The sequence below is a fragment of the Miniopterus schreibersii genome, assembly GCF_964146895.1.
Source record: "Miniopterus schreibersii genome assembly, chromosome: 18".
In the NCBI taxonomy this organism is placed as follows: domain Eukaryota; kingdom Metazoa; phylum Chordata; class Mammalia; order Chiroptera; family Miniopteridae; genus Miniopterus; species Miniopterus schreibersii.
The window spans coordinates 7,793,593-7,809,422 of NC_138121.1; the positions used below are offsets into that span (position 1 = coordinate 7,793,593).

At 54.7% G+C, this 15,830-nt stretch overlaps 1 protein-coding gene across 3 annotated transcripts in view; it reads left to right on the forward strand.

Annotated features, from left to right (window-relative positions):
- Positions 1 to 15,830, forward strand: part of AKT2 (AKT serine/threonine kinase 2) — a 46,849-nt gene extending 31,019 nt beyond the window's left edge. For 2 of the 3 annotated variants that reach the window (XM_081117993.1, XM_081117992.1), the window contains 10 exons: positions 5,551 to 5,704; positions 6,144 to 6,275; positions 7,669 to 7,734; positions 8,731 to 8,799; positions 9,481 to 9,603; positions 10,661 to 10,789; positions 10,986 to 11,200; positions 11,749 to 11,836; positions 11,942 to 12,044; positions 13,107 to 15,830. In XM_081117993.1, the coding sequence (XP_080974119.1) occupies positions 5,551 to 5,704; positions 6,144 to 6,275; positions 7,669 to 7,734; positions 8,731 to 8,799; positions 9,481 to 9,603; positions 10,661 to 10,789; positions 10,986 to 11,200; positions 11,749 to 11,836; positions 11,942 to 12,044; positions 13,107 to 13,186 (1,159 nt within the window). In that variant the 3' untranslated portion in view covers positions 13,187 to 15,830. The remainder of the gene's footprint in view (positions 1 to 5,550; positions 5,705 to 6,143; positions 6,276 to 7,668; positions 7,735 to 8,730; positions 8,800 to 9,480; positions 9,604 to 10,660; positions 10,790 to 10,985; positions 11,201 to 11,748; positions 11,837 to 11,941; positions 12,045 to 13,106) is intronic. The other variant, XM_081117991.1, reaches the window with a different exon arrangement.

Below are 15,830 nucleotides of genomic sequence, written 5' to 3' on the forward strand. Positions count from 1 at the left end.
TTTTAGATAAGGCAGGCTAGGTGTCTTGTAGAATGCCACACTTTGGACGTGTTATCTTACTGCCTTTTGGCCCTGTTTACTTTGGTCCTCTGTGCCTCTGTTTCCTGTAAACCAGGAATTAAGTCTGGATGGGGATTGGCAAACTATAGCTCAGCCTCCTGTTTTGTAAATAAAGTTTTATTGGAACATGCCCATACCCGCAGTTGCTTTTTCCCTACTGTGGCAGAGTTGAGTAGTTTCAATAGAGATCATGTGGCCTGAGAAGCCTAAAGTATTTACTGTTTGGTGGTTTACAGAAGTTTGCAGACCCCTGGTCTTGGCTGGTGTGCTTAATAGTGTATTACATTAGTGTGATCTTTTTAATGTAAATCTTATAACGTAATTTCTCTGCTTAGAATTCTTGAGTGGCTTTCAGTCCCACTTGGCGTGAATTCCAAAGTCAACGCCATATTCTACAAAGTCCTACATGACCTGGTGTCCTCTCCAGAATCATTTCCTACCACTGGTTTCCTCACTTGTCTACTCACTGTTCCTTAAACATGCCAAACAGACTTTCTACCTGAGGACCTTTGCGCTTGCTGTTCCCTTTGCTTAGAATTTTCTTCTCCCAGATATCATTATAGAGTCTCTGCTCACATGTTACCTCCTCGGGGTGGTCTGCCTGCCCCCGTGGCTCTGTTACCCTTACCCTGCTTTTTTTTCTCCGTAGCAGCTGTCTATTTATATGTGCTAAGAACATAAATAGGTATTCAGTAAATGTTTGTTGAATGAATAAAACAATAACTAAAACTAACTCTGCTGGCCACACCCTGTTCTAAGACTTTTGTATATACTAACTCGTCCTCACAACATTTCCTGGAGGTAATTCCTCACCTGTTAAGCAGAGATGGTGATAGCGAAACAGAGGCACAGGGAATTATAGAATAAGGGAAAGATCTGAAGGGTCCGGGTTTCCCCCTCCAGACATGGCTGGGTCTGGATCAGCCAGCTCAGCCATCTGAGGATATCTGTGAACAGAGGGGGACCTCAGATTTCCTCCAACTGCAAACACCCCTCTGGGTCAGAGGACGGCCCTGGTTAGGGAGAGAGGTCCCCCGTTGCCATCAGACCAGCAGTCACTTGTTACTCTTGACGCTGTGAGGAGGACAGGCCTGTGCACCAATGATAGCCCTGACACCTCCGGTTTACCTGGTTTCCCTCTGGGGTGTACTTAGTCTTGCCCAGCAGGGTATCTCAGGGCTGGGGCTGGAGCTCTAGAGTGAGACCAGCACTGTGCCACTTTCTCAGTGGGGTCAGTTCCCTGACTGTCATGAACAAAGGAGGAAGTAAACGTGAAACCACTGGCCTGGGGCCTCCCCATGGAATCCTGCTTGTTGGCATCTCTTCTCGTCACCATCTTCTCTGCCACCAGTACCTCCTGCCTGGAGAACTGCTGTAGTCTCATGCTTCCTCTCACTGCCCCCAATCTTTTCCCCACACAGCAGCTGCTGACTTAAAACAGAAATCGGATCCTGCCATCCCTACATAAACCTTCAGTGACTTCCCGTGATGTTAAGATGTAAATCCTAACAGTGGCATATGCAGCGCAGTGCGATCTGGGCCTGTCCACCCTCCCCTCATCTCCTCTGTTCCCTCTCTTTGTAGAATTCAGCTCCAGTACACCTGCTGGGCCTTCTGCAGACCCTCAGGCTCCCTCCTGCTCAGGGCCACCTGGCTTCCTTTCCCTCCCAGCACTTTGCATGGCTGCCTCCGTCCCTCTGCTTCATTGCACAGCCATGTGCTAAGTGCCTGTTCTTGGTGCTGAGGATAGTCCATGTTCTAGGGACGTCTTTCAAGTTCTGGCTTAGATGCTACCTCCTCAGTGAGGCCTTCCCAGATCGTCCTCTGAGAAGGAGCTTCCTGTTCCAGTCCCTGCCTTGGGAACTTGACACACTTATCTTCTCCATCAGGCTAGGAGCTCCCTGGGCTTTGTCTCTGCTGCAGCCTCAGCACCCAGAACCAGGCCAGTGCAGAGAAAGCAGGAAGCATTGCTGGCTGGCTGGGCGAATGCTCACAGCCACCCTTGGAGGTCCTCGTTGTGCCAGGCACTGCCCTAATGCTTTCTGTCTCGTGTTGCATTTCACCTTTACACGACCCTCTGGTCCCTGCTCTATGTGGCAGCGGCTGAGGCACAGGAAAGTAAAATCACCTGCCCAGTGTTGCCTCCAGGACGGACAGAGCTAAGATCGTGTCAGGCCGCTCGGCTTCAGAGTCTGTGTACTCAGCCACTGTGCGATGCCCAGTATATGAGGGCAGTAGACAGGCTGGAGAAGTGAGGCCACTCAGGGCCCCTCAGCCAGTTCACAGCAGAGCTGAGCTCTAGGCTCTGGCCCCGAGTCTGTGCCACACACAGTCGGGTGCTGCCTGGGGGAGCATAGCTCCACCAAATGTGTCTTCTGGCCTCAGAGCCCAAGTGAGGGATAGGAGGCTCCTGAAAGTCCCCCGAGGGAAGAAGTGCTTCGGGGGCAGTAGGGGCACCTGGGTACCGGGGCCTCTGCTTGCTGGCTGTGTAATTGGGCACATCAGCCTCTCTGTGTCTCAGCCTCCTTGTTTCTAGAAGGAGCTAAATAAGTACCTACTTCATAGGGTGGTCAGGAGGACCTATGGGGTTACCTCACGTAAAGCGTCTGGTCACTACCTGAGGTAAATTGTCCTTTAACAAATTTTAAAATGCTAACTTTGGGTGAGAACATGGATTAAAGAAACAGAGTGCAGCCCTAGCCAGGTGGCTCAGTTGGTTGAGTGTAGTCCTGTGCACCTCAAGTTTGCCTGTTCCATTCCCGGTGAGGGGCGTGCAGGAGGCAGCTCATCAGTGTTGCACTCTCGCATCGATGTTTCCCTCTCCCTTCCTCTCTCTCTAAAACAATTTAAAAATAAATTTTAAAAATAACATGGCTTGCTTAGTGAATTTCAGGCCAGAAAAAAAATAACCCCACATACCTTTGGGTGTGGATTAAAAAGAAAAGGAAAGAAATAGAGCGCCCCTGTGCGAGTGGAGGGCATTTGTGTTCTGTTTAATGAGGGAGTCCCTGGGAAAGGTCAACCCCCAAGGCACTGCTTTCCTTCCTCGCCCCGGGCTGTAGTTACTCCCTAAGCCTGTGAGAGTGCCTGCTTCCTCCTTCCTCCTCTTAGGCCTTACCTGGGAAGCTGTAACTTTCATCAGGGAGCAGTGGTGGCGTCCCCAGAGCCACCTGGCTGGGTGACCTCCATGGGTGACTGTGCACCTCAGTTTCCACGTCAGAAACATGCCCATTTCTCCGCCAGTGCTCTTAAGGGAGATTGGATGAGGTGGTGTCTGTGGAGCTGTTACTGTTCCTGTCATGTCTCGGGGTGGGGAAGAGGTTGGTTCCCCTGGGGACTTCCCTTTGAGGCATGGAAGGCACATCAGCCCCAACTCTGGGTGGGAGCTCCCCTCTGCCCCAGACACCATGTTGCAAACCCTTGAGGAATATCCTGGACCGAGGCCCTTGCTTTTTCTCCGAATTCTGAGTGCTGCAACCTTGCAGCCTTGGTCCAGTTGGAACAGGATTGGGAGCTTGTCAGGCGTTGGGGGAGCCCCAGCTACTCCCATCCAATCTCCTGTGTCCCTGTGGGTTCCGCAAATCCCTGTGGGGCTGGGCACCTGAGTCAAGGTGGATGGGATAGGCCCAGGTCCCACTTAGGGTCGTTAACACCTTTCTTGAATTGAGCACTTCCTATGTGTGCACTGCTTTGCACACAGCAGCTCACCAGTATCACAGTGTCCCCAGCCTACCGCAGAGGGGGGTGGACTGGGAGGGGTGAGCTTGCCCGGGTGGCAGAATTACCATTTGAGCCCCAGCTAGTGTGGCCCCTGGAGCCCATGCTCCTGATCATCAACTCTGTGGCCCAGAGACGTTGCTCCAGAGGAGCCCCTTGGAGCTGCATCCAGAGCTCCTGTGGTATGGATGAACCGTCACATATTTATTCAGGCCACTGTTGATGGACTGCCTGTGTTCTCCCTTATAAACAAAGACAAGAGCACGCTACGCATCTTCGTCTGCAACATGCTGTTTTTCATATGACAGACTGTGTGTGAGATATACATAATGTTTTAAAAAATATATCAGCATATCTCTTAGGAGATTGGTGATTTTTTTTTATCTGTGGTCTTACACACAAAGTTAGCATTTTAAAATTTCTAAGAAAACAGTTATGATCTGATAAAGTAAATTATTTTTCAAAATACAAGAATATTAATGTAGACACAAGGATTTATATTGTAATTGATTCCAAAGAGGGCACAGGGTGAAACAAGTTGAGAAATGCCTGCCTGAGGCATTGGGTCAGGAAAGGAAGCCAGTGCTGCTCTACCTGGGTGTGCACTGGGCCTCTGTGTGCTCCCCACCTGTAATGCAGGAGGAGGGGTGAGTGCTCGCCCCAGAGGCAGCCAGGTGTTTATGTGATCTCATGCGCATACAATCCTTTTGGTTTTAACTCTAATAGCATGATACTATGCTCTGCTCACACCTTCCCTTTTTCATGTAAGATGTCTTAGGTCATTCCAAGTCCACAGATAGATCTGCCTCATTCTTTCTGTCAGCTGCAGAATGTCCCCTCTCCACTTTACAGAACCCTGTGGGCTCAGCACTGTTGCCATGTTTCCTCCAGTCTAAGACGTCATCACCTGAAGACACACCATTATTTTATATAACACGACAAAAAAGCAGTGCCCATTTAAGTCAGACATGTGTTGTAGGACTAATGGATTATAGAAGTACAGTTGACCCTTGAACAATGGGTTGGAACCACACGGGTCTGCATATACATGGAATTTTCTTAATAAATACTGTAAATGTATTCTCTGCCTTATGATTTTCTTAACTTTTCTTTTCTCTAGTTTATTGTAAGAATGTAGTACATAATACATAGAGCGTACAGAATAGGTTTTAATTAACTGTTATCGGTAAGATTTCCAGTCAACAATAGGTATTAGTAGTTAAGTTTTTGGGGAGTTAAAGTTAATACGTGCCCCTCACTGGGTGGCTCAGTTGGGAACCTCTGTCCCTGACCCATCCTCCCAGCAGATAGCCTCCTCCAGGGAGTCATGTCGGTGGCACTTGCCTTTTAAGATCCTCAGCTTCTCTGGCTAATGAATGCTTCCTTTTACTCTTGGTTTTCTTGAACAAAACATTGGTCATTTGTACACTTGAGCTTGTCATTTGTTCCGGAGGAATTCAGAGAAGCACATCTCTTCCTCATTCAAGGCTTGGGGTGGCAGCTCATTTTCAAGGGGCTGAGAAGAAAGGTGGTCACCCTCTTTGATCATTTAATATCTGCCTGACTTCAAGTGTCCACTCCTGGGACATAGATGTTCTGGCCCTATTCCACTCTTGCTCTCTCCCACCCAGAGGGCCTGTAAAATTTCAGCCCTGTCCCATCAGCTCTCCCAGCTCAGACAGATGGAGCCAAAATGCCCAAAGGTGTTTGGAGGGGGTGGGACTCAGCCTTTCCTGCCCAGCACTCATGGCTCCCTGACCTGTCCCCACACAGGGAGGAGTGGATGCGGGCCATCCAGATGGTTGCCAACAGCCTCAAACAGCGGGGCCCGGGTGAGGACCCCATGGACTACAAGTGTGGCTCCCCCAGTGACTCTTCTGCAGCTGAGGAGATGGAAGTGGCCGTTAGCAAGGCACGGGCCAAGGTGGTAAGTGCTTGGGGGGCAGGGCTGCCAGTCTGTGAGAACGCCGCCCCTACAGTGTTGGCCCTACCACCCTTGGTTTCCATAGGGAGTGTGAGGGGCCCCGCCCTGCCTTGACTGTCCTGTAGCATGGGTGATCTTATGGGGTAGATGCTCAAGGGCTGCTCTGTGGCCCCCCCCCGAGAGGTCCTCAAGACCCATCCACCCCCCATTGGAGTCCTCGCAGGGCATCATGTCCAAGAGAGCCAAGTGCTGGGAGAGAGCCCTGGTCTGAAGGCCACTTCACAGTGAGCAGTTGCCTCCCAGAGCCTCCCCTCCTGCTTGTGCTGGAGCATTTTGGCAACAGTGTCCTTTGATGTTCCTTTTCCTTTGTGAAAATTTTCTCCCATGGGCTGGCTGTGTGCCAGGCAGCACTGATGGCCCTTCTCTTTCTCACCCCTGACAGACCATGAACGACTTCGACTATCTCAAGCTCCTGGGCAAGGGCACCTTCGGCAAAGTCATCCTGGTGCGGGAGAAGGCCACCGGCCGCTACTATGCCATGAAGATCCTGCGGAAGGAGGTCATCATCGCCAAGGTGGGCGCTCCCCACACTGCTATTGGCTGGCCTCAGGGTGGGGAGACACGCACAGGGCCAGGCCACTTACCTGTGCCTTCTGCTACCAGTGTCTCATTTCTCTACCAAACCCACTCCTCTGGGTTCAGTTCTGTAAATCCACAGGCTAGCCAGCCTGCCAAGTGCCCACCCCATGCTCTGGGCGCTTGGGGAGATAAGTGGAGAGTCTGACTGGGCCTCGCCCAGCAGCACTGTCAGGGCCTGAAAGGAGGCGTCCCCATAGGCTGTGAGTGAGGGGGCTTGGCTCAGGGTGTCTCAATAGGAGGCTGGGCCAGCAGTGGAATTCTGTTCGTTTTCTTTATTTAAAGTTTTTAAAATGGAAAATTCCTAACATACACAACATTTTTAAAAGGAAAATAAATATAATGAACTCCCATGTAGCCTTCATCCAGCATCAATTGTCAACATTTGGCCAACCTTGTTTCATTAGCTCTGCCCTCACCTTCTTTCTTCTGTAGTACTTTAAGGCATGTTTGAGACAGCATATAACTTACCCATGCGTACTTAGAGATGTGTCTTCAACGGGTGAAGTTTTTAAAGACTAGAATTGTACTGTGATCATGTCCAACGAGTGAACAGTCCCCATGTCACTGGTCCAGGGCAGGGTTTCTCAGCCTCAGCACTGCTGGCGTTTGGGCCAGCTGTTTGCTGCGGTGGCGTCATGCTCTGCATTGTAAGGTGTGGGAGCAGTGTCCCTCTTCCACCCACAAAAGCAGTAGCACCCTTCCCCCTCCCCCGAGTTGTGACAATCAAAAATGTCTTGACATTATTACCAAACGTCCCCTGAGCATAGACTTACCTGGGAGAGGGGAGCCAGTGTCTGGGCTGCCGGTGGTTGAGGACACCAGCAGCTCTCGGTCACCACCGTGCCTGGTTAGTCAGTGGGAGGGCTTGTAAAACCACTGCTGGGCCACCCCATTTCTGGTTGGTCCGGGGAGGGGCTCAAGAACCTGCTTTCTCCCAAGTTCCCAGGCGACACTGATGCTGCCTGTGTGGGGACCACACGCACAACTTCTGCTCCCCAGCCCGGAGTCCCAATTCTAGATCCAGTTTCTTCTTCCATGAGAACAGTTATAGGCGGTGATTCCTACGGCCTAGTGGCACTGCAGGCGTCTTGTAATGTCTGCTTGTTCCCTCTTAGGGATGTTAAAGTTGGCGTGTGGGTTCGGGAGGTGACAGCCTGATCCCTTCATCGTAAAGTCCCCATCACCTTCTCACCTCGTGGTTTTGTGAGCGAGCCATTGACTGTCCTTGCCTGGGCCCCTTATTCCTTCGGGCTTGTGGATGGTCATGTGCCAGGTTGGGGACTGGCGTGTTGTCACCCACCAGCCCCTCACCTGGCCTCTGTCTGCAGGATGAAGTCGCCCACACGGTCACCGAGAGCCGGGTCCTCCAGAACACCAGGCACCCATTCCTCACTGTGAGTGGCACTCCCCTCCGGCCTGTGCACTGCGGGGGCCTCCAGGCCAGCCCTCGGACAGAGCTCAGGGAATGAGCCAACCCTCCTGCTATGAAGCAGACTTACTGTCAGCCAGGTGGCTGGGGCCAGGCGTTGCTGGGTTCCCAAAACCCTGGGGTGGCAGCTTCTTCATAGATAGTGGTGTCATGTCAGCACCTCAGCCGACAGGTGAAATGACAGCAGCATGGCCCAGGAGAGCCTGGCTGCTGTCTCTCTGAGTTTGAGGCACTTAGCCCAGCTGGTCAAAGTGGGAATGTGATTTTTTAAAAATTTTCAGATGTAATCCTAGAGGCAGATGTATTACTGTGCTGTCAACTTGAGCTGAGCAGGCACCTCTCTGGGCTCTAGCCATCAGTTAACTGGACTAGACTGAGCATGGCTTATGGATTATTTCTGTACCTTAGTTTCTGTCCAGGTTTCTGTTAGGCCACAGCACTTGTTCAAATGAAATCTTACGAGGTGCTTCCATGTAGAAGACGGAGAACAGTGGAGTCGTGAGCAGAGGGTTCAACGAAGCGTTCTGAGGAACCCTCTATAGGGATTCTTAGAGCACAGTTTGAGAACTACTCTTTTTTTGGCAGATCGCTTGTCCAAGCTGTCTTTGAGGTCAGCTCCAACTCCCAGACAGCAAACCTCATGTGCGTGTGTGTGTGTATGTGTGAGAAAGAGTTTAATGCATTTGACTTTAAAATGGGAGGAGGAAGAGAGACATGACATAGCTCTGCTTACTCAGAAGAGTCTCCCTCCTGGCTGTGCCTCTTGGAAGCTTAGTGGCAGGCAGAGGACAGATTGCTTAGCACAGTAACCCTCTCCCAGTCCTCAGAGCCACGAGCCCACTCACGTGCCCTAGAAGGTGAGGCTGAGGTCTGAACCCCGGCTGCCTGGTTCACATGGCCAGTCAGGGCGGGGCGTGTCGAGGCTGAACTGGCAGCGCCTAGCCACCTTTCTTCCCCGCAGGCACTGAAGTACGCCTTCCAGACCCACGACCGCCTGTGCTTCGTGATGGAGTACGCTAACGGTGGGGAGGTGAGCTGTGCTGCCCCCGCCGGGCTGCCTGGGTGTCTCATTCCCGTGTGGGGGAGGAGGGGGAGGGCGGAGGGAGACTTACGAGGGGGGTAAGCTCGTTCTGTTCTCCTGCCCCTGGAGGCAGACAGCATCCTCTCAGAGGGTTAGTAACTTGCCAAGTGCACATAGCTAGTGAGCTGGTGGGTGGGATGCACACTGAGGTGCAGCGAGGTATGGAGAGGGCTGTGAGGGTGGTTGGATGACAGCGCAGAGGATGTTCTTGGAGGATGACCTGCGAAGAAAGGGTGTGCAGGTCAAGAGCCACCAGTCCTCTGCTTTCCCAAGTGATGCAGAGCAGTCAGCCACTCGCTATCACCTGCTCCAAGACCCTCACTCCTCTCTCATGCAGGTGTGACTTCATCTGTCCCTTTTGGTCACAGCTGTGGTCACTTGCTCATGACTTGTGTCCTCTGCTTCCTTGCTGTCACTCCCACATTCACTGTCCCCTTCATGCCACCCCCTACTCTCCCTGTGGTGTCAGTCCTTCACATGAACTCTTCTCTCAGTTGGTCCTTCTTGCTGTCACTTGCCAGTTCATGGAGTAGGTGTGATGTTGTCACTGGGCTGCCAGGCAGGGTCCCATCCTTCTCTCCCCTGGGCCAGCGGCCTGATGCCCTATCCCCTCCTCCCCACCTCCGGCAGCTGTTCTTCCACCTGTCCCGGGAGCGCGTCTTCACGGAGGAGCGGGCACGCTTCTATGGCGCAGAGATCGTCTCAGCCCTGGAGTACCTGCACTCCAGGGATGTAGTGTACCGTGACATCAAGGTAAGTGTGCGGTCACCTCTTGGCAAGGGTCCGGGCTGGCCTGGGGCACACATATACTGGGGATACCAAGCTTACTGCCCAGGGAGGGTCTGTCTTGTCCTTGTGCATGTGTCTGGCTCCCTCTGGGGCTCGAACCCTCCTGCTCCAGCCCCAGGTGGTGGTTCCACAGCAAGCAGCCCTGCGTGAGGTCCCTTCTGAGCCTCTTGTGAGCAAATGCTCCCATGCAGCGAGGGTGTAAGTTGGTATAGGCACTTTAGAAGGCAGTTTGCAGAATCTACCATCACTGAACATGTGCATCCCCTGTGAGCTGGCTGTTGTGCCCTAGGTATACCTTTGTGCACCTCAAAATGTGGATACACACCCTAGCAGCAATAATCACACTGACCCCAGACAGGGAGCCACCTGAGTGTCTGCTGTCGTAGAAGGGATGAAGTCGGGTGGTGGGTTCGCATACTGGGACTGCACAGTAGTTAAAGGGACCACACTCCAGCCCCATGCAGCAGCATGGGTGCATCTTACAGACTAAAATCACGGGGAAAGCCAGGACAGACAGGCGGGTCTGTGTTGACAGGTGTATGTGTAAGCGGGAGAAACTTCAAAAAGATGCAAGTTCTCTGTCCGGAGTACCGGTGGTTACTAACAGGAAAGGGGCACATGGGGGTCTGAGGGTCTGGAAATGCTCTGTCTTGACCTTGGGGAGGTACACAGAGGCCCACTAAATGGACCCTTATGTGAAGTTTAGGCAAAAGAAAGGGAGATACTGTCCCTCACGTCCTAAGTGGGGAGGTAGGTTGGGGCAGGACCGGCTCTATCTCTCTGCCCTGCTTTTTCCCAGCTTCCCTGAGGGGCAGCCAGGGACTGGGGAGGTGGGAGCCTCAGAGGGTGAGGGCTTAGCCCTGTGCTGGGGTGTACCCATGGCTCAGCCTGGAGCCCCTGGTGTGACAGATGCCATCCCAGGCCACAGCCCCCTCCAGGGCAGGGCCGGGCACGTGGGGTTTCACGGAGGGGGCAGGAAGCCCGGAAAGACATGTCCCTGATACACTGGCTTTTCCTCCAGCTGGAAAACCTCATGCTGGACAAAGATGGCCACATCAAGATCACCGACTTTGGCCTGTGCAAAGAGGGCATCAGTGACGGGGCCACCATGAAAACCTTCTGCGGGACCCCCGAATATCTGGCACCCGAGGTGTCTGGGGCTGTGATGCCAAGGGAGGCGTGGCCCTGGGGCCCTGGGACCCTGTGCTTCCCCTGCCCAGACACTCTGAGGGCTCTAGTTCCTCAGATCGCCCTCCCCAGCCCCCTGCAGGGCCTTGTCCCTACTGGGCACATTAGCTCCTGGGCCCCAGGGTGTGGGTCTGGCCCTCATTGCCCCTCCCTGTCAGGTCCTGGAGGACAACGACTATGGCCGTGCCGTGGACTGGTGGGGGCTGGGTGTGGTCATGTACGAGATGATGTGCGGCCGCCTGCCCTTCTACAACCAGGACCACGAGCGCCTCTTCGAGCTCATCCTCATGGAGGAGATCCGCTTCCCGCGCACGCTCAGCCCCGAGGCCAAGTCCCTGCTGGCTGGGCTGCTTAAGAAGGACCCCAAGCAGAGGTGAGGGCTGGCAACTGCCCTGCTCTGCCCAGCGCCACCTGCTGCCACTGTCCCCTCAACCCAGAGGGGCACTGTCCACAAGCACATGCGCTGGTGGATGTGCCACGTGTGTTCCCCACAGTGTCCGGTGGTCCCCACAGTCTTCGGTAGTCCCCACAGCTGGCACTCAGGGAGTTCTCCCTGGGGCAGGCCTGTCCTTAGTCCTCTGTCCATACTACCTTGTTTTGTGGGGACGCTGAGGAGCAGGGCAGCCCTGTCCTACCCTAGGGAGGCCCAGTCATACATGCCAGAGCCAGGATGTGAGGTGGCCATCTGCCCCCTCGGTTCACATTCTGGGCTGGGGCCCAGTTGCAGTCTCCTCGCTCTGACCCTGGGCACAGGAGTTCCCTCCCTGCCTCACTTTCCTCTGTGAGGTGGTGGTCTGTGGCTGGGACAGGATTATTGAGGTTGTTCAGGGCCTGTGTGTCACAGGCCAAGGCCTGCACCGAAAGCGTCTCCCAGAACCTGGCTGCCCCGGGAGGGGGGTGCTCATGGCCATCTCTGCCCAGGCTCGGCGGGGGGCCCAGTGACGCCAAGGAGGTCATGGAGCACAGGTTCTTCCTCAGCATCAACTGGCAGGACGTGGTACAGAAGAAGGTGAGAGCACCACCCACCTCCCAGCAGGAGCTCTTCCCCGTGTGGGTGACCTTGGCCAAGCCTCCTGTCCTCAGGGTCCTGAGCCTGGGCTCCTCTCCTCCACAGCTCCCGCCACCCTTCAAACCTCAGGTCACGTCTGAGGTTGACACAAGGTACTTCGATGATGAGTTCACTGCCCAGTCCATCACAATCACACCCCCGGACCGCTGTGAGTGCCTGAGGCCCTGAACCCCGGGGGTGGAGGGTGTCTGCCCCTGGCCCAGTTCACCAGGAGGAATCATGAGGGGCTTTTGCTGTTAGTCGTCCGCAGACCCAATGAGGCTTACCAGAGGCCATTGGGTCCAGCACGTTCCAGTGCTCCGGGCAGAGCACGAGATGCTTGGGGCGTTTCAGTACTGAGATGGCAGATCTGTAATCGGGTTCCCAACTGCCCAGGTGTTTGGAGCCGGGTTAGTTCATTGGCTCTGTACCTATTTGAGTCCTCACTCTCCCCTGCCCAGTGTTGGGCTCTGCTGGGGACACAGCAGTGATGGAGACAGCCCTGGGCCCTGCCCCCAGGGAGCTCCCAGCCCACGGTTGTCAGGGCTAGAGTGTAGGAGCACAGGGACTGGGGAAGCCTAGAGGAAATGCCTGACTGCAGGCCAGGGAGGGCTTCCTGGAGGGGGAGGTATGGCAGCTGAATGGCATATGGGACATCCAGAAATGGGAGCATTGCAGGGTTTAGATGGGGAGGGGAGAGGGAGAGGCATGAGGGCCAGAGCAGGAGGGTCTTGGGGGCCACTGGGAGAAGTGAGGAATTGTATGGGGAGCTGTGGGAGGGTTTTGTTAAGGGAGTTGTCCATGGTGGTGGCGGCACTGCTTGTCAGGGCTTTAGAAAGACCCTTGGCTGCTTGTGGAGGGATTATTGTGGGCAGGAGTGGTGGTCAGGGCAGGAGCGGGGTCAGAGAGGTCTGGGTGGACCTTGAGCTGGATTGAGGTGTGGGAGGGGAGGAGGAGAGCTGGGGAACTGGCGGGGCGGGACGTGGGACGTTCAGATGGCTGTGTGAGCAGCTCTGGGGCCCCAGAGCCAGGGCTCTGGCCTGGGGGTGGGGCTGTGACCAAAGGGCCTCTGTCAAGGGGGAAGTCTTGAGGACACTCACCAGCTGGGGTTTCTGCCTGTAGTCCTTCCTGAGGCTGAGTCCCCTCTGTCCCCTCCTCCCCGGGAGTCTGGGTGGGGAGCTGAGCCCTCTGCAAGCCTGTCTTCCCAATCCCCCTCTGCTGACCCCTGTAGATGACAGCCTGGGCTCCCTCGACCTGGACCAGCGGACTCACTTCCCCCAGTTCTCCTACTCGGCCAGCATCCGCGAGTGAGCAGTGCTGCCTGCCCGCCCGCTGCCACTACCACGGATACCCATGGCTGCCATCACCGCCGGGGGGCTTTGTCTATTTTTTTCTTTTTTAACTTTTTATTTTGCCTTTTTTGTTTGCATCTCCATTCCTCACCCCTTCACCCCCATTTCTAGTTTTTTCTTCAGCCCTCTGCCAAACTCCCCTCAGCGGACCCAGCAGCCCTGCCTCCAGGATCCTGTCCTGCCCTCACTTTTGCTCCCAAGTCAGGACTGGGAAGACTCCGCCGCCTGCCCCAGGGCCGGGCCTTTGGGCAGTTGGGAAGATTTTGATTTTTAATCAACACAAGCCCCAGTAGGGAGTAAAGGTGGAGTTGGGGGCCTGCCTGAGTCTCCAGCTGGTTGCCCACCGCTGCCTGCCTCTGTGCTGTGCCACCCTCGGAGGGGGATGGCGCCCTGGGGCTACCTTCCGTGCCTGTTGTTAGGCTCTGAGTAGCCTGGTGAGGGGACAGCCCAGCCCCCTCCCCACACAGTGGCAGAAAAGCAATAATATCCAGGGCCAGGTGGGGCCTTTGGGAGCTGCAGGAGCAGAGGTCTAGAGCTCCCTTGGTAGGTTGGGGTCGATTACCCTGTGGGGAACCAGAACGGAGCGGCCAAGGGGATGGACACTGCCTCCCTGTGCCCCACGCTGCTCTCCTGACCCTGTGGACGAGGCAGGAGGAACATTTGGGGGCCTAGCCTTCCCACCCCCAAGCCCCGTGCCTTACCAGGGCTTCCTTCCAGCCGGCCTTACCTCCTGCTGCACCCCAGGCCTGGCCCTGGCCCCTTTCAGGATGGGGGCCGGGATTGTCCCTTCTCTCTACCTGGGGCGGAGGGGCGCCAGCCTTGGCTGTTACACATCTCGCACCGAGACAGTATTGGGCCCCATGGACTTGGGTTGAGGAGGGGGCAGGAGTGGGTGTCTCTGGTATGTGCTGGGGTGGGGGCCTCTGAGAAGGAAGGCTCCAGGCCACCTCACCCCCCTCCCCAGCCCCACGTTCTGCAGCCTTAAGGGGAATGTGTTTCAGTGCTACGGTCACTTGTGTGTGTGTGTGCCTTGGACTGTGTGTGTGCTGTTTGTGTCCTTGTGTATCTAAGACACAGATGCACACGGGTGTGTGTGTGCATGTGTGCGGGATATGTGTGTGCAAGGGCAAGTGTGTTCCGGCCTCGTGTGTGTGGTGTGTGGGGGGTTGGGCCCCTGGCCCTGATCCCAGCATTTCATCCCAGGGGAAGGGATGCTGGCCTAGCAGGAGAGCTATACGTGAGGTCCACTTGCTGCCCCGTCTCTCCCCCTTCCCACCAACATCTCCAGGTGTTTGAAATGTAGTTTTTATGGTTTTGATTTTCCCACCCCCACCTCCTGTACTAGGTAGTTCACAGAGAGACATCTGGGGTGGGGCGGGGTTGGTTTGGGGGGGTGGGAGGTCTCTTTTCCTTTGTGTGTGTATGTCATTTATCTGACAGTTCTCCCTCTTCCCCACTGGCCTTTCCCTGTTCCTTGTATTTGTACGGTACAAGCAATAAAGACTCGTTTCAGACCGGGGCCCACCACCCTGGGCCTTTCCTTGCTTATGGAGTCCGGCTCCAAGGACCAGCCGCCTCCTGCTCCCATTGCTCCGTTAGGTTGGGCCCTTTAAGTCATGGAGGCAGAGAAGGCGTCTTGGTTGGAGGTGTCAGGCTCACGCTGGAGAGGGAGGGGACCGCTGGGGGTGGAAGCTGCTGAGGAGTTTAGGAGACTGTGGACAGACCATCCCAGGCACTCAGAAGCTGCTTAGGCAGAAAGGGGAGTGGAGGCCAGGAGTGGGAGGGGTCGGGTGTCTCTGAGCAAGCAGGGCGTGAGGTGTCCCTGAGCCGGGAGCAGTGTGAGCGGGAGGGAGTGTGTTCGTGCCTGTGGCACTTGAGTCCTCAGCGGCACTGCCTGTGCGCCTCCGACCTCACCCGCCCCCATTTATGCTAAACTGGGGAGCCTTGGGGCCCCCAGTTCCCCTACAGATTCCTTGGTGTATCATGGGGATTTGTGGTGGCTGTCAGCTGGGGGCACCTCAGGTTTGGTCCCAGCCCTCAGCTCTGGGAATCACCTGAGAGCTGGTTCCTGTGCTTGACTGACTCTTCCCAGACCTTGGGACCAGGGCTGCCCTGCTGTGCACAGGTGAATTTATGCCCAATTTTGCCAGAAGTTATCGGGGCTTCCCGTGCAAGGAGTTTCTGAGATCTTAAATGAGGGTAGCAGAAAAGTTGAATCCAGGAAGTCTGTTACCTGCAGCCAAGACTCAAGAAATTTTTTGGATTTTTTTTCTAATTTCATATGGACATTATTTTTTAAATTACAAAAGTACCAGGTATACAGCAGAGAGGCTTGTAAAGAAAAGCCTTTTCCTCTCCCCGTTAGTCACAGTCCCAAGGGACCGGTGCTAGAGACTCCTTTCACGTGGCACTGTCACTCAGCTCTCCCACGTGGGTCTCTCCCTGGGGGCCTCTCTCACATTCCTAGGGCGGGCTCCTGCAGGTTAATCAGCTGCTTTCTCTGTTGAACATAATGTCCTTAGAGTCAGTGGTGCTTATTTCTGTAGGGCTTTCCCCAAACGGAGTTTTAGGTGGAAGAATTTTAATAAAATTTTACCAATTAG